At 43.2% G+C, this 18,612-nt stretch overlaps 1 protein-coding gene across 4 annotated transcripts in view; it reads left to right on the plus strand.

Moving 5' to 3' along the window:
• The window catches only part of stambpl1 (STAM binding protein-like 1), a gene marked incomplete at its 3' end in the record, with an annotated part of 37,081 nt that extends 19,399 nt beyond the window's left edge, over window positions 1–17,682 (plus strand). For 2 of the 4 annotated variants that reach the window (XM_084078767.1, XM_084078768.1), the window contains exons 3-12: window positions 3,319–3,536; window positions 4,163–4,238; window positions 4,677–4,772; window positions 6,254–6,529; window positions 7,381–7,534; window positions 10,332–10,456; window positions 10,734–10,871; window positions 13,621–13,733; window positions 14,959–15,058; window positions 15,429–17,682. In XM_084078767.1, coding sequence (XP_083934893.1) covers window positions 3,319–3,536; window positions 4,163–4,238; window positions 4,677–4,772; window positions 6,254–6,529; window positions 7,381–7,534; window positions 10,332–10,456; window positions 10,734–10,871; window positions 13,621–13,733; window positions 14,959–15,058; window positions 15,429–15,485 — 1,353 coding nt within the window. Of the gene's footprint in view, window positions 1–3,318; window positions 3,537–4,162; window positions 4,239–4,676; window positions 4,773–6,253; window positions 6,530–7,380; window positions 7,535–10,331; window positions 10,457–10,733; window positions 10,872–13,620; window positions 13,738–14,958; window positions 15,059–15,428 lie in introns of those variants that run through there. The other 2 variants (XM_084078769.1, XM_084078770.1) reach the window with 2 other exon arrangements.
• Between the last annotated feature and the right edge of the window lie 930 nt (window positions 17,683–18,612).

An 18,612-nucleotide genomic window follows, 5' to 3' on the forward strand; every position in this document is an offset into this window, starting at 1 on the left:
ATTTGGTGAAACATCCAAACATTAACAGTGACAGAGTTCACTTAAATTTGGGAAAAGTGGCTTCGTCACTGTATTCACATGCCAATGGGCAATGCCCGTGTGCAAGTTTAGATCGATTGGGCGTCCACACTGAGGAGAAAAATGCTTTCAGACAGAAGGATAGACAGGTTTCCTCATTTTATAGAAGATAGTAGAGTGCAAATAGCATACAAGCTCACAATGTGTCGCAGAAATAGGGATGCCAATTTGACAAGTGGTCTGTCTGTGGGTTTTATGATGTAATGTGTATAACGTTGTCGCGATGATTAATTCATAATGTTTCACTGCCAGACAACAACAGAATCCATAACACTGTCATATCGTCTCTGTCGGGTGGAAACCTCATATGTCCAAAACTGTTACTTTTCAGGATTCAAATTCAAAAATGGCAAAAGTAGTGGATCTGCTACTTTAAATGCTTTTTTGAGTGACCCTGTATGTATGATCAAGTGGGGCAGTGGTTCTCAACCTGTGGGTCGGGACGTCCCCACATGATTTTGCGGGGGTCCCCGGAAAACAATTGTGAAAATGGCTGATCTGCAAGCTCACAACGCCTCACGTTGGGGGCGTTGTGAGCTTGTAGATCTGCAATTTTCACTATTTATCTGTGGAACCGAGTCAAACAAAATGTAATGCCTGAACTCCTACAATTCCAAGTGCTTGTCAGTTAAAATATGATTATTTAAAGGGATATTTCACTTTCAAAAATATTTTGGGTAATTTTATCATCTACTCAGGCTTTTGTGAACACCCAAGACAGTTTTTAAGTTGCCCGATTCAATATTTAGATATTTGATATTCAAACCCACCCATTCTTGGTTCTGGTGACTCATATCGCCCTCCTAATACGTGAGGGGGCCATGTTTTTTCGATTACTTTTTTCATTTATTTTATTAATTGTTTTTATTGTATTAACACATTCCCTGCCAGAGTTTATTCATAAGGTACTCACCCACTGCCAGCGTTTTTGAGTTTTATAGCCTTTTGAACCGTTCACAAAAAAATTATATCCATTAAAATCTGCGATTGGATGGTGTTTATAAACAGCAACGACGGACGTACGAGCCCTCATAATGTTTACACTTTTTTTTTCTTTTTCTTCTTCTGTGGATTCAGCGGCCAAAAGAGGCTGCAAACGTCATATCCGTTTGGCTGTGACGTGGCTGTGACGTTTCCCCACCGGCCATCTTAGATTAGCTTAGCCACCGATCGGCTATCAGATCGTTTTTAAACACAAAGAGGATAACCGTTCGTCGATCAAAGAAAAGAAAATACAACCGGAGCTTACCATTCGTGTTTTAAACCGTGTGAAAACCATGATCTTTAGCCAAAACCAGGGAAAAACTGTTTTTTCAAGATAAAAAACGAACCGGAAACGGTTGTCGGAAATTTTCTCATAGGATGGGTCGGAAGCGTCATGGGAAAAAAAAAAAAATCAAGGATGGTACCAAAAAATGTTTTTTTCGTTATTAAACCACATAAAAAGACGGTCCCGAGATATCTCGGGATACGCAGGTAACGGGTGGATTTAATGTCCCGAGATATCTCGGGATTGGCAGTATATGTGTTAAAATGTTTCATTTTCCAATTCTTTTTTTTTTAATAAATGAAAAAAGTAATTGAAAAAACACGGCCCCCTCACGTATTAGGAGGGCAGTATGAGTCACCAGAACCAAGGACGGGTGTTTTTGATGAATCTATCATGGTTAAAGGAGTTTGAAGTTACAATGGGTTTGTATAGGAAGGGGGCGTGAAATAAATATCAAATATCTAAATACTGAATCAAGCAACTTAACTGTCTGGGATCAGTGTTCACAAAAGCCTGAGTAGACAATTAAATGACCCACATTTTTTTTAAAGTGAAATATCCCTTTAAGTAATTCAGAGGTTAGTTAATTTAGGAAAAAACACAACAAAAAAAAAGAAAAAATAGGGAGATAAGAGGTTTCTGCCCGACAGCAACAATATATTGATACAACACTGTAACTACTTCATTCTACTCCTCTCTGCTGTCCATTTTTCCCTTCACCACCCCCCCCACCCCCCACCCCCTCTCTCCTCTCTCTTCCCCTCGATCATGATCGTCTTTCAACCATCGCTCCACCTCCTCCCTCCATCCATCCATCCATTCATCCACTCCTCTATCCATTCATCACATCCCCTCTTTTCTCAGAGGAGGAGGGAGCGGATGTGTCTTCTCCTCTTTTTGCTGAATAGAGGATGGACACACACACACACACACACACACACACACACACACACACACACACACACACACACACACACACACACACACACACACACACACTGACAGACACATCTCAGTGAATAGAGGATAGAGGAGCACTTATCTCCCACTGAAGGCAGATGTACAGAACCCCTACAGAGAGAGGGAGAGAGAGAGAGAGAGATGTTCAAGTTAAAGCTACAGTCCGTACATTATATGTCCTCTACCAATAAGTAAGCCTTGCCGAGCCATGTGGCCCCATAGGTCAGGATCCTATCTCCTATTTCTGTAGCGTGAGGCAGCTTGACGTACAAGTACACCCCCTGGACCTGACGCTAGTATGTCGTAGGGACCACTGGAGAGAGATTACTGCATTGATGTCTGAACTACAATAAACACGTTATCTGCACATTTCTAAAGTGACTTTTGAGTCAATTCCAAGTGCTTGTCAGGTCGTGGCCTGAAAAGTGGTCCAGAAGATTACCTCAGAATCAGACAGAAATAAAGTTTAGTTGTTTATTATCTTTGCTAGACCGGAACGGCTAGTGGCGGTTTAGTCATAGTCTTTTGAATACAATTCCAGTTTAGTTTTAGTCATATTTTAGTCATCTGAAACGTTATAGCATTTGTCTAGTTTCAGTCGACTTAATATCATAAGATTTTAGTCGACTAAATCTACAGTTGATTTAGTCGACTGAAATGTATTTTGGCGGGCCTTGATGGCTGATTTTATACTTGGTTGCATGCTGAAAATTGCCGATCTACAAGCTCACAAGGCGTCGCAGCGCGATCTGCTATTTTCAAAGCGCAACACCCGAGCGCAACCAAACATAAAATGACTTGTCTTAGTTCTACTGGATCTCTTCTCCACTAGTCCCTCGCTAACATTTTAGTCTAGTTTTCATGATTTTACGAAATTGACACTGTATTTAGTCATCGCAGTTTAGTTTCTATCTAGTTTTCGTCAGTGAAAAAAGGTAGTCAACGAACATTTTCCGTCATGGTTTTAGTCGACGAAATCAACACTGGCTTCTACTCGACTCTCCCAACAGAAGAAGCTGGCGGCGGAACCGGAGTACACGGACGTGTCTGTGTCGGCGGTGGAGCGCGTGCGCGCGCTGGGGAAGATGGCGTGCAGCGTGGACATCAACGAGGACATCACCCCCCGCCGCTACTTCCGCTCCGGGGTGGAGATGGAGAGAATGGCCGCCGTCTACCTGGAGGAGGGCAGTTTGGAGAACGCGTTCGTTCTCTACAACAAGTTCATCACGTGAGAATACACTCTGACACCTGTCTGTCTGATCTGTATATGTCTGTCTGTTTGGTAACCGGAACGCTCGCCCCAATTTTTTTGCCCCCAGGCAGCGATTCTTGTTTTCGTTTTACGGAGGATAAGGTTAGGTTTAGGCATAGTTTTACTGAGGTTACGTTTAGAAATACCTGGTGGCAGATTTGACCCGGGGCGAGCGTATTTTGGGGCGAGTGTGCTTGTATTCGTCTGTTCTACCTTTCTGTGTACTCCATATGTCTGTCTGTGTAATATACTGTATCTGTCTGCATGTATGTATGTCTGCAATATATACCATATGTCTGACTGCTCTAATTGTCTGCCCGCTCTATTGATATTGTCTGTCTGTCTACTCTTATCTGTCTCCTCTTAATAGGTTTGTAATTGGTAATAGTCGCTATACTGTACATTATTACATTATCTTATAGATTTGTATTGCTATATATGTGTGTGTGTGTGTGTGTGTGTGTGTGTGTGTGTGTGTGTGTGTGTGTGTGTGTGTGTGTGTGTGTGTGTGTGTGTGTGTGTGTGTGTGTGTGTGTGTGTGTGTGTGTGTGTGTGTGTGTGTGTGTGTGTGTGTGTGTGTGTGTGTGTGTGTGTGTGTGCAGTCTGTTCGTAGAGAAGTTGCCTCGTCACAGAGACTACCAGCAGTGTAATGTTCCAGAGAAGCAGCTCATCATGAAGGTACCTATCACTGTTCAAACCTAGACTAGGGTCTCTGTCGGTCAGAAACCTCTTATCTCCTTATTTTAACTTTTATCATCTAAACTCAAATCAAATAACAGCCTTGGCGCCAGTCATTAGTGATGTTATTAAAGTAACATCACATTTAATTTCCTGCATGAAGGAAGTTCGGCACCAAAACCCTGAAGCCTAATTCATGCTTCAGTGAAGAAGTGTCATGACTTCAGCCATGTTGATCCTTAACAAAATAACATTTGTTTTTCTGTTACTTTCTCCGTATCACTCTCGCTTTCTGTCTCTGTCTCTATTGCTTTCTCTTTCGCTCTGTTTCTCTGTCTCACTCTGGCTTTCTTTCTCTGACGCTTTCTCTCTGTTTCTCTGTATCGCTCTGTTTCTCTGCCTCTCTCGCTCTCTCGCTCTCGCTCTCTCTCTCTTCAGAAACTTCAAGAGGTGGCGTTTCCTCGTAAAGAGGAACTGAAAAAGCTGCTGCAGGAGAAATACAACAGGGAACACACAGAATACCTCAGAGCTCAGGTGTGTGTGTGTGTGTGTGTGTGTGTGTGTGTGTGTGTGTGAGAGTGCGTGTGCATAGGGAAGTACTTGTGACCAGGGGAGGGGGGGGGGTGCGGAGCACAACCACCCGTTTATTCCTCTACCCCAATCCCATTATTATTTCTATGATGAAGGAAAGGGGATAGTGTGCTGGTGGTTAGGCTATTTATGATGGCCACTTGCCCTGGGTTGTCGATCACATCACAACAAAGAAGGCAAAGTGGAGTTTTCAACCATTTAATCTCTGCCGGGTGGAAACCTCAAAACTCGTACTTTTCAGGATTCAAATTCAACACTCGCCGCATTTCGAGCTTGTAGATCTGCTACTTTTGATGCTTTTGTGTGACGCTGTAGTATGATCAAGTAGGGCATTAATTTACGAAAAAACACAAAAAGTGGAGATAAGAGGTTTCTGCCCCGACGGCAACGATTTACTGGCCAGCTCAGCAAACAGATATGCCTACATGGGGTGTGTGTGGTTGGTTGGTCAGAGACGCACACAGGAATAAGAAGACAGGGTCCCCACGGTCATGAAATTCCTGGAAATATTTTGAAATTAAAAAAAAATAAATCCAGTACTGGAAAAGGTTTGAAATTGATCAAACATCATCAAAGGTCCTGGAATTTATCAAGGGTCCTGGAAAAATATTTGGCTATGCATTGTTTTTGGCCATTGATTTTGTTAAAACAAAACATTTTCATAAACATGAATAATATTACACGAAATATGTAACATAAGTAGTTTTTCGCCGAACGGGTTGTCTCAAACTTTATTTTTGCTACACTGCCTATCTTTGGGCATTCTACATAGGAGTAAGAGACACATTATTGCGCCGAATGATTGTTATATAGGCCTGGAAATTGGGCTAAATATTCTGGAAAAGTTTTGGAAAAGTTTTGGAAATTCATTGCTAAAAATGTGTGGGGACCCTGGAAGAAGAAAAGCAGACGGTGTAAGAAAGGTCATGTCCAGTCCAGCACGCGTGATCACACTATGCGAACGTTCCTGAGGATGTCCTGGACTTTATTACTTATGTTATTATATGAATAACGTGACATACTGGTGCTAGATCCCGCGAGAGTGTGTTGCTGGGACAGAGAAAGGTCGATAATAAAGCTGATTTTCTCCTGATTTGTCTCTCTGAAAAAAAGCCATTTTAGTGTGAAAATCTTACGAACAAATTGGTCAAATTTTGACACATTTGGACAAATTTGTCCAATCTGTATGTGTGTCTTGTGACGATTGGGTCCAATATTTAGTTCAGTGACGTGGGGCTAAAGAATGGTTCAGAAGCTGTGTTCACGTTCACTCTTACATTGGAATTAATAGACTCCAACCTGCTTTGGAGTATATTCTTTTGTTTTTTGTCTTGGCTTCCGTTTAAATAATCTGTGAGGTCTTGCCCAGCGTGATTGAGATTAGCGGCTCCGTTGAATGACGCGTGTGTTCCGTTTCTTCGCAGAGCCAGTCAGGGCTGGTGGATGGGTGTGGCCAACAGCTCCAGTATCTCTCCTTATTGGACGAGGACAGACAGCGCGCCTCCCCATTGGACGAGGACAGACAGCGTCTCTCCCTATTTGAGGAGGAGAGACGGCGTCTCTCCCTACTGGAGGAGGAGAGACAGAGGGTGGCGTCTCTACGGCGGGCGCAGATCGAATCGGAACAGTTCCGCTACTTCGAGGACCAGTTGCGTCGCCAGGAACTGGCCAATAGGAGAGAAGAGGAGGCGGGGCAAAAGGTGCGTTAAAGCGGTACTATGTAACTTTTTTATGAATACAAATTTGTCCAATCTGTATGGTAGACTATGTTAATACAATATAACTTTATAAAATATATATATAAAATTGGGGTGGCTGTATTTTGTCTCCCTGCTCTTCTATTGAGGCATTTAGATCATGTCAAAGGTCATGTCTCACCTAGACACAGGATCTGACAAGAATTTTTACCTGATGGTCAAGATTCAATATAACCCCTGAGCAAGCAGGCAGGCTCTATTAGATCAATGGTACACATTTCCGGACTTGCCTAAGAAACCGGGTTCAATTCCGGGGTAGAAGAGGAAAGTTACATGGTGCGGCTTTAAGAATTAAAATGTAGAGATGATCTGTCAGAATGACAGAAAATTATACAAGTATTATATAAATTAGATTTATAATTGTATCATATCGTCGCTGTCGGATGGAAACCTATCTAATATCTTTTTATGTCGTTTTTTTTCCTTGTAAATGAATGCCATACTTCATCGTTCAACAGTGTCACCCAAAAGTAGCAAAAATAGCCGATCTACAAGCTACACATCGTGATCAGCAATTTCTCTAAATGTTTGTAAGTGAAAGTGGTTACGTGTGTATGTGGATTTTATAAATATTTAACCAACAAAACGTATAACAAGAGCTTGTGACTAAATAATTCACTACATTGGATCCACTGGAACACAGGTTTTTTTTGTCCATTTCCTGAAAAATAACGGTTTTGGAGATTGTCGGCCCGACAGTGACGATATATGGACATTTTGTGACTCCTCTGGTGAAAGGGTAGATGGTTATAAAAACAAAATGGTATATACTCCTTCCTCCCCTCTCCTCTCAGGCGGAGCCCAAAGTGCCTGAGGTGACAGACGGCTCTTGTCTGTCCCAGCAGCCAATCAGAAATCACGTTCGCACCCCGGGGGCGGACCCTAACAGGAATAAGCCGCCGCCGCGACCCCTCAACAGACCCACCCCCACACTCACTGGAGTACAGAGTGAGAGCGCGCGCGCACACACACACACACACACACACACACACACACACACACACACACACACACACACACACACACACACACACACACACACACACACACACACACACACATTGTAAACGTACATGTTTCAGATGTCTCTACCATTGTTGATATACTCACTGTTAAAGGCCAGTTGATACTGTACCTCTTTTGTTCTCATATTCTCTGTTGATAGTCTGTACATATAAATGATATCCATTAATTTATCCAGTGGTGGTTGGAGTATATTCATGCATAATATTCACTGATGACAGATTATATTTATTGATAGAATGTACGTAATCATTGCTGTCGGGCAGAAACCTCTTTATCTCCATATTTTAACTATTTATGTTATTTCTATCTTCCGTGAAATGAATGCCCTACTTCGTCATGCTACGATGTCACACAAAAGTAGCAAAAATAGCTGATCTACAAGCTCAGAATGCGCGCATTTTGAGCTTGTAGATCTGCTGTTTTTGCCACTTTTGAATTTGAATCCTGCAAAGTAACAGTTTTGGACATATGAGGTTTCCACCCGACAGCGACCATATGTTAACTCAGATGTGTAGTGTAGTGTCAGACTTCATGTCCGTCCATCCATTTTCAGCCACTAATCCAGAGTCAGATGACAGTGGTAGCAGTTCCAGCAGAGAATCCCAGACTTCCCCTTTTTCCCTGTGACACATTAGCCAGCTCTACCTGGGGAATCCCGAGGGCATCCCCAGGCCAGTGTGGAGATATAACCCCCTCCCCCATCCATCCACCTGGTCCCCGGCCTTCCCCGTGGTCTCCTACCAGCAGGGTGTGCCTGGCTGGAACACCTCCCTGGGGAGGACACCAGATGCCCCCAAAACCACCTCAATCGGCTTCTTTCTATGCAAAGGACGTGGACTCAAGTTCTCCATCACCACGACTGATTTCAGTCCTTTCTTATAAGATTAATAATAATCTTTATTTATTGAGCACCTTTCAAGTGCTTTGCATTCAAGTGAAAAACACAGGTTAAACAAAGCAATAAGTTAAAGTCTATCAAGAGTCAAATTAAAACTGTGAAATAAAAAAAACTGTTAAAAAGAGATCAGTTAAAGGCAAAGTCACAAAAGTGGGTTTTTAGCTGCCTCTTAAAGCCATTAAAGTGTATTAGGGTCATTACTTAAATTGTAAATTTGATGTTCAGACTCATCTTCCATAGAAACCCTAATGATCTCTGACATTTCATCCGAGACCCCGGGTTGGTTGTACGTGTAGAACAGCAATTCTAGTTTTTTTTAGAATGATGATAATACCGAAACGTCATTCTAAATATGGTGCAATTTTTTTAGGAATCACAGCGCTATGTGTGCAGGACTAGGACAAACCACAGATTGGGACTTGGGCTAACAAAAAAACAGATTTTCGTCTTTTACTTTTCAGGATTCAAATTCAGAAACTGCAAAAGTAGCAGATCTACAAGCCCGAAACGCGTCGCTTCGCGCTTCGGGCTTGCAGATCTGCTACTTGTGATGCTTTTGTGTGACGCTGTAGTATGATCAAGTAGGGTGTTAATTTACGAAAAAACACAAAAAGTTAAAATACGGAGATAAGAGGTTTCTGCCCGACAGCAACGGTTTGCTTTAATCCCTGAAAGAAGCAGCCGCTCTACTCCGAGTCTCTCGCGGGTGACTAAGCTTCTTACCCTATCCCTCAGGGAGACGCCAGCCAGCCTCCTGATAAAACCCAAGTCTTTCATTTATTTAAAATCACACCCTGTGTGAAGGAAGCGGTGCCTTTGGGGCGGGCCTTAACTCATTTCAGTTCGTCCCTATTGGTGGTCTGAGTCCACTTACCAAATTTGTACTTGGTAGCATGCTGCAAACTGGAATGATGGCTTTTTAAAGCCCAGCCAATGGGAAGACAGAGGGGGCGGGGCTTCAGCAATTCATGCTGGTCCCTATTGGTGGTCTAAGTCCACATACCAAATGTGGACTTGGTGGCATGCTGCAAACTGGAGTTATAGCTGTTTAAAATCCCGTGCTCATCCCGTGCTCATACGGGCACTGGGGGTCCCTGGACCCCTCTTTGATAACTTCATCGATTCATGCTCGTGCCTATTGGTGGTCTAAGTCCACATACCAAATGTGGACTTGGTGGCATGCTGCAAACTGGAGTTATAGCTGTTTAAAATCCCGTGCTCATCCCGTGCTCATACGGGCGCTGGGGGTCCCTGGACCCCTCTTTGATAACTTCAGCAATTCATGCTCGTGCCTATTGGTGGTCTAAGTCCACATAGCAAATGTGGACTTGGTGGCGTGCTGCAAACTGGAGTTATAGCTGTTTAAAATCCCGTGCTCATCCCGTGCTCATACGGGCGCTGGGGGTCCCTGGACCCCTCTTTGATAACGTCATCAATTCATGCTCGTCCCTATTGGTGGTCTAAGTCCACATACCAAATTTGGACTTGGTGGCATGCTGCAAACTGAAGTTATAGCTGTTTGCTTCTTTGCCGTGCTCATCCCGCGCTCATACGGACGGACGGACGGACACGGAGACAAAGTCAAGCTTAGAGCGGTTGGCACCGCTAAAAAATATATATTATTATCGTCTCTACTCTTACCTGTATCTATCCTGTGTTTAAATCTTACTGCTGTTGCTGTCCTGAATTTCCCCATGGCGAACAGTAATGTGTGTGTGTGTGTGTGAGGGCCACATGTCCCCGCAAGTACAGCAGAATTTGTGAGGATAATGTTGATGTCCTCACAAGTATAGTAATACAAACGTGTGTGTGCGTGTGTAGCTCCCCGTACAGAGGGTCTAAGGAGGGTGATCGTCCCCAGAGATTTGACGTATCGTTTCCTGCTGCTAGCTGACTCCAACACGGCCAGAGGACTGGAGACATGTGGAATCCTGTGTGGAAGACTGGTGAGACAGAACGTCTTATTAAATGCAACTACAGGATCACATTACACTAAGACAACATGCCACTGTAACATTACAATAAGAAACATGACATACAAGCTTGTAGATAAGCTACTTTTTGAATAGGCGAATTAACGCATTTCGCTGGGGAACCCCTTCAGAAGGACCACTGGGGGTCCCCGGACCCCACTTTGAGAACCACTGTAATAACTCTCTGTCTGTCTGTCTGTCTGTCTGTCTGTCTGTCTCTCTCTCTCTCTCTCTCTCGGTCTCTCTGTAGACCCATAATGAGTTGATCCTCAGTCATGTGGTGGTACCAAAGCAGAGTTCTGGTCCAGATTTCTGTGACATGGAGAATGTTGAGGAACTCTTCAGCTTCCAGGACCAACACAACCTGTTAACACTGGGCTGGATACATGTAAGCACACACACACACACACACACACACACACACACACACACACACACACACACACACACACACACACACACACACACACACACACACACACACATAGAGTGATGTCTGTTGTTGCTTTCTGCCCCTCTTCATTTTGCATAATCATAGATCATCAAATATCACCATGGTAACATAACCAGAGTATCATGTTTCAGTTCCTCCATACAAACAAAACGAGAGAAACGGGGAGAGAGACAGATGGTGTGTGTGTGTGTGTGTGTGTGTGTGTGTGTGTGTGAGAGAGAGATATTATAATGAAAACAATTTGTCGATCACAATTTCTTTTTTGTGTTTAACCCATTTAGACCCGTTACACCTATACTGTGTTATACTTTTCAAGCCAGGAACGCGCGTGTGTGTGTGTGTGTGTGTGCGTGTGTGTGTGTGTGTGTGTGTGTGTGTGTGTGTGTGTGTGTGCGTGTGCGTATTTTTATGTTTTACTAAAGATTTGAAGTTTTTCACTATAACTCTTAGGTCAGGATTTAGAAGGTTTTTAGAATCGGCCTCAGGTCTAAATGAGACAGACTCTGCCTGACCACTGTGACCAATCAGAAACCGTCTCTATTTTATAGTTACATACAAAAAAAAAGCGAAACGTGTCTTTTATTGAAATGAAACATAAATGTAGACGATGTGAAACACCCTCAGACCAAATCAAAAGGGAATATCTCCTGGGAGGTAAAACCTAGCATCCATCACCCTGGAAACAGCAGACTCACCATCTGTCTGTGTGTCTCCTTCACGTCTCATCACCTCGCTGGAATAATTTTGATTATGTTTTATTGTTAGATTGTTCAATATGTCCACTGCTTAAACCTAATTGCTTTGGCAATATTGTCTCCTGCCAATAAAGCACATCAAATTGGAATTGAACTGATTGAGAGTGAGAGGGAGAAAGAGAGAGGCGAGAGCTGCTTTTCTCTGATTCTGTTGCAGAAGAGCTGCTAATAGTCTTTTCACTTTACAGATGTGGATCCATTTGTGATTATTTGAAACTCTTGAAATTGTTCTGCAATAGGCTCTATGCACAGCACTGACAGCAGCCATATTGGAAAGAAATTGGGCCCCTTCCTTGCTTCCTTCACAGGTGTTACCAATGATACTAATGAAGGCTCTGTTCCATTTAGTGTAGCACAGTGGTTCTCAAACTTTTAAATTTCAAGGACCCCCATAACTCTGAGAGTGTACAAATGGAACCAAATGGACCCGGGAGGGTCCATTTGGTTCCATTTGTACACTCTCAGAGTTACACCCCCTCAAGGAACCATGAGGGTCCCTGGACCACACTTTGAGACCCACTAGTGTTTCTAGTGAGCCAACATGCACAATATCAGCACCATGACTCCAGAATGGAACAGAGCCTTCATTAGTATCATTGGTAACACCTGTGAAGGAAGTAAGGAAGGGGCCCAATTCATTCCCAATATGGCTGCTGTGCATAGAGCCTATTTCTGGGGAAGAACAAAGGGCTTTTCAGATGGGAAGCGACCGACGCACCTTGTTCATTTCCAATGAGAGGGCGAGCGGACAGGTAGGGAGGCGCGGGGGAGCTTGACAGTCGGCGCAACAAGCGGGGCACACTCCCGTGAAACTGTCACGTACGTGCTCTTTTCACGCACACGCCCGCCTAGGATAAGAGCTGGATTGTGGTAAACCTTTTGGTAGCACTTTACTTAAAGGTCGGATCTATAATGCATTATAATCACATTCATATTTCATTTTAACTTACTTATTATAATGTACCGTTCCGCTGAGCTTGAACAGCACACATAATACTTCATAAACATTGTTATAAGTTGTTATGCATGACTATAAAGATCTATAACGAGTGTTATGAAGCCTCATAAAAAGCATTACAATGCATTATAAATGTGACTATAATGCATTATAGACCCGACCTTTAAGTGAAATTGTTACCAACTTTTTTTCCCTATGCGACGTGCAGGACAATGATTTGACAACAGCTGAAGCGGTGTAGATCGCCTGGCATTTACTCGCGGAGCGATTTTGTGTGTGTGTGTGTGTGTGTGTTCACACGAGGAGCCCAGTGTGACCACCGCTGAAACCAGGCGAGAATGCAGGCCTTGTGTCGCGCCCTGTCTGAACGGCCCTGAAGAATAACCGAGCAGCAGAAAGTCTCCAGAACCTATAGGACATTCACAGACATGTTACGTGTGTGGCCTGGACCACTGGCATAGCGGTCCAGGCTCCTAGGCTCCAAAGTAGCTTGGCAGCGCGTCGCGGGTTTCGAGTCCCGATTCCGACAGCCTTTGCTGCATGTCACTCCCCATTTCCTGTCAGACTAACTATCCTATCAATAAAGGCATAAAACCCAAAACATTTAACCTTAAAAAAAGGAAAAAAAGACTATGTTAATGTGTTTATAGTCACCCAGTAACATCCATTTAGGGCCAAATAACAACTTTCCATGAACCACTTGCACCCTATTGTCACTATCCTGAGGATTTGAAGAGAACAGCAGGTCTGCAAGCCCTTTTTCTCCCCAATTTTGTCATTATGCCAATTAATTCCTCATTTCTGTGTGTTGTCACTGCTGTTCCTGCTGACTCACCTGCCAGTGAGGAGGACTGAGGAGCCCCCACCGGGAGGACGTAGAGCCTCCCATCCTCCTCCTCCCGCCCAACGCTCCCTGCCGACGGCTATACAGGGTTTATGTCAATAAGTGATTCTATTTCTCTCTCTCCAGACCCATCCTACACAGACTGCGTTCCTGTCCAGTGTCGACCTCCATACACACTGCTCCTACCAGCTCATGCTACCTGAGGCTATCGCTATCGTCTGCGCCCCCAAACACAATGAGTAGGTGTAGCGCGCACGCACGCACACACACTAACACGCATGCACGCGCACACAAGTTTGTATCACTGTACTTGTGACGACGTCGACATTTTAAGACGAGTGATTTTGCGAATGCCATTTCTTGTTTTCTTGCCATTTTAACCGTAACCACTGAAGCCGAAAAGATAGATGTCACAAGCTTGTAGATCGGCTATTTTTCGGTGCGCGACACCAGCGTGCAACTAAGTGTAAATCAGGCATAACTCTATATCTCTAATCCTTAAACCTAACTTTAAAAAAATCGGTTTTAATCGTAAAACAAGCACTTTTGTGGGGACCAGGAAAATGGTCCTGACAACGTCTATTTCTTATATGCTACTATACTTGTGGGGGGACGTTTGGTCCTCACAAGTATAGTAATATACACACACACACACACACACACACACACACACACACACACACACACACACACACACACACACACACACACACACACACACACACGCGTCCTTGTACTGTGAGTGCCGCTTGACTGATTTCCATTTATCCCCTAACCTCTAACATTAACCTTCACCGTCGCTGATTACAATTTACTGTGGACAGTTTAGCCATTTAGTAGATGCACTTATCCAGAGAGACTCACAAGGGCCAAATCAGAGTAAGTGCCATGAACTCTAGTCAGCAAACCACAGGCTAAGTAGGTAGAGGGAAAAGAAAACGCTGTAGTGCTTCAAAGAATCTAGGACAGTAAGTAAGCATCAAATCTAGCGTCTGTCTAAACCAAGGGTTCCCAAACTTTTCAGGCCGTGACCCCCCCAAAATAATATTTTTTTAACTGGGGACCCCCCCAAAATAATCCTATTTGAACTGGGAACCCCCCTAAATTATCATATTTGAACTGGGGGACCCCCCCCATCCTGACAAGCACTTGGAATTGTAGGAGTTGAGGCATTACATTTAGTTTGATCGGTTCCACAGATAAATATTGTGAAAATAGCGGTCCTTAAAGTCATTAAATTGTAACTTTAGAAATGTGCAAATAGCCTGTAGGCCTATACACTTATACTGTATGTTGGTTTGTTTACTGTTGAATGAGAAAACAATGTTGCACATTAAGCTAATCATCTACCCCCCCCAAAAAAAAAAATCATCCCTCTCGGATGTTTGCCTCAATTAATAAACGATACAAAGGGGAGTGAACAATAAAGTTAAATACTGCTCTCTCTCTGTCTCTCTCTCTCAGTACTGGTGTATTTAGACTCACCACTGCAGGTATGTGTGAGGTGTCTGGCTGCAGACTGAAGGGGTTTCACCCACACTCTAAAGAACCTCCCCTGTTCTCTGTGAGTATGTACTAGTGTGTGTGTGTGTGTGTGTGCATGAAACGGTACGTTAGTGATCCAACTAAACCAAATCTAGTCCAGCGGCTTTCAAACCGTGGCTCGTGACCCATAATTGGGTCACAGCAGGGGGTTCAGGTGGGTCGCTGGCTGGTCAAAATAAACATGTATATGCATATTCTTTTTGAGTGAGTGTTGTTTATGTGTGGCACAAACTGGCATCCCTATTTTGGGCATGTCATTATATGCTCACAACGCTTCACAATGTTAAATATTTATTTAAATGTTAATTATTTATTGTATTTACACTGTGTGTGTGTGTGTGTGTGTGTGTGTGTGTGTGTGTGTGTGTGTCTGTGTGTCTCTCTCTCAGGTATGTAAACACGTCCTAGTGAGGGACTCAAAAATCAGCGTGCTCGACCTCAGGTGACCAGCAGAGGGCACTCTGTCACCACTGAAAACACACGCCGCAACCACCACCACTATTTATACAAGCTTTGTTTACCGGAATGAAAAAAAAATGTTTTTTGTATTTATTTATTTTTTTCTGAACAAAAGAAGCTGTGAAGGGAGGTTTCAGTAAATGCAGGGGGGGGGGGGGGGGATCCAGTGAGGTACTGAGACGGTGGTCTGGACTGCAGTGTGGACTCCTCTTCTTTAGCCCCAGCAGCAGCTAGGGAAGTGGGGCCCTGTGATCGCTGCTGCATCACCGCCTAGGCTCAGGGGTCTTCAACAGGGGGTCCGGGATCCCGAGGGGGTCCTCAGAGTTACTACAGGGGGTCCGCCAAATCTTTTGTGTGATATGTTTTTTTTTACCGTAACCACTTTGAACCCTAGCATATCTTTTCTGAGGAGAGCTTTAGCCAAAAATAGACGATCTACAAGCTCACGTGAGCTTGTAGATCTGCTATTTTTGGCAAAGAGGTATAGGTGTAGAGGGGGGGAAAAAGAGCAGACCAAGTAAACAAAAAAAAGTTTAATCTGAGACACAATATAGTGGGGGTACCTGCTTCATCTCTCTCTCAGCTAGGGGGTCCTTGGCCTGAAAACGTTGAAGACCCCTGGCCTCGGCCCATTAAGACCTGAGGCCCATTCTACAAACGCCGTCAAAATCTGTGGTTCTTACACTTTTCAAGATTTTCTTTTTTTTTTTTTTAATAGCAGATGTTCATACATCTGCCGTTTTTGAATAGCCAACGCAAAAAATCTAAAATGACACAGATGCTTTCCCGGTTTTAATGGGCTAGAGCAGTGGTTCTCAAACTGTGGGTCGCGGACCCATTTTTGTGGGTCACGAGTAAATAGTCCTTTATTTTTTTTGTTTCCTAACATTTCAAAAATGTCTCCAAAAACAATTTTAAAAAAAATTACTATGAATTCAAAACAATTCTAACATTTTCCAAAATAATGTAATGAAACTGTTTTGTTTTTTTGAGAAGTAGTGAAAGTAGCAAATATAGAAGCTCACAACAGCTTGTAGATCTGCTATTTTCACTAGTTTGGGTGACATCGAATTTCTCTTTTGGGGCTCAAGCTAAAAAGTTTGGGAACCACTGGCCTAGAGCAGTGGTTTTCAAACTGTGGGCTGGGAGGATATCGTTTGCTTGTCGGGTGGAAACCTCATATGTCCATTCAGGATAAAAAAAAATGCAGATCTACAAGCTCAAAACGCTCTTTTGTGTGACACTCTGGTATGATCAAGTACTACAGGAAAAAAACATGACATTTAACAAAATATATGGATATGAGGTTTCTGCCAGACAGCGATGATAGTGCAAGTGGGGTCCCCAAATAATTGCCAAAACACTCAACAAAGTCCGTATTTTTTTCTTTAAAACCTTAGAAAATGTATTTTTATTTTGATACGGATAAATGGTAACTTAATATTATGTTAGTTCCATTGATCCAGGCCGGAACACAATCGATTGATTGACTGCCGTGTTAAGTGGTCAGATGGGTGGGCCGCAAACACTTTTAAGAGATTTGCCCCGAAAGATTTGTCCAGAAAAAGTCTGAGAACCACTGAGTTAGAGCAGTGGTTCCCAACCTTCTTTTCCTTGGAGCCCCCCACTTCTTAAATCTGCCAAAAGACCCCCTCCCCTCCGCCCCACACACATGCACACACACTCTTGTGTTTTTCAGACATTAAGCCCTGTACACTTTACGCAGGACGAATGGCGAAAATAGACGATTTTTACAAGCTCCCACTGTGTGAGCTTGTAGGTCAGCTGTTTTAACTTATTTTTTTCTTTTTCTTTTACTTTGTGAAACATCTAGACCTTTTTTTGTGATTATTTGACAATATAATGACCCCACAAAAAATGCAAGTTATGATTGTGTGCAACATGTTTAAAATGTTTTAAATTAAAAAACAGAAAAAGCCCTCTGATATTTGGCGCACCCTCAAGGTGGGCCCTGAACCCCAGCTTCGGAACCACTGGGTTAGAGTCCCCCCCAACACCAGCCAGAAGAATATGACCTCCCTCAATAATTACTGCTGAGGTGCCTTTGACCAATTAGCACTTAAACCCCCCCACCTGCTCCAACAGAGCTAATCAGTGACCATCAATAGAAGACTTTGGTTGCACTGGTCAGCTCCCAGTGACCAACAGTATTAGACTGGTGGTTGTACTGGTCAGCTCCCAGTCACCAACAGGATTAGACTGGTGGTTGTGCTGTCCAGCTCCCAGTGACCAACGGTAGAAGACTGTGGTTGTACTGGTCAGCTCCCACCTAGGTACAACTATGTATGTATCGTTGGTGTCCGGCAGAAACCTTGTATCTCTATAGTTAAAACTTTTAAATGTTTTGTTACAAATTAATGTCCTACAAATGAATGCCCTACTTCATCATACAAGAGTGTGGGACAAAAGTAGTGAAAAAAGCCGTTCTACAATCTCACAACGCCTCGCGTTGTGAGATTGCAGATCGGTTCACTATTTTAAATCGTTTTTTTTATATATATAAAAAGGAACGGTTGTTGACTTACGAGGTTTCCCCCCCGAAATCAACGGTATGCTAGCTGTGTAAAGGTTGTGCTCATAGCGTATTTGTGTCCAGGTCGACAACATCCAGGTCCACTCTCTCAGTATTTGCGCTGCTTGTAGACTTTGTTATATAATGTTCATGTTTTTAAAGTTGTCGTGATTTTTTGCAGTGCCATAGTTTAAACATGGGGAGTGGGTTGGCATAAAAGCCCTATGATTCTGTCATTAAAAGAGGTTATTTCGCCAAAAACCTAAAAGCTGATTTTATGTTTCATTTCTGCACATAATCTCACACTCGCCTCACAGCTAGTATGGCCTGTCCTGGTTCATTTGTTGGTTAAAAACAGAAGATTCCCAGCAGTCATGGACGTTTGATTGATTGAATACTTTATTAGTCATACATGTAAACAGCATAAGGTACAGTCGGTGGTCAGACATTAACTCATTCACTGCCAGAGTTTTTCAGAAATGTCTGAAGCCACTGCCAGCGTTTCGGCGCATTTTTACTAATCTTTCAAGACCCACAGAATATTTTATGCTATGACTATGCAAACACCAAATATCTCAAAA

The sequence above is a fragment of the Gymnoscopelus microlampas genome (genome assembly GCF_963454915.1).
Source record: "Gymnoscopelus microlampas genome assembly, chromosome: 14".
Classification (NCBI taxonomy): domain Eukaryota; kingdom Metazoa; phylum Chordata; class Actinopteri; order Myctophiformes; family Myctophidae; genus Gymnoscopelus; species Gymnoscopelus microlampas.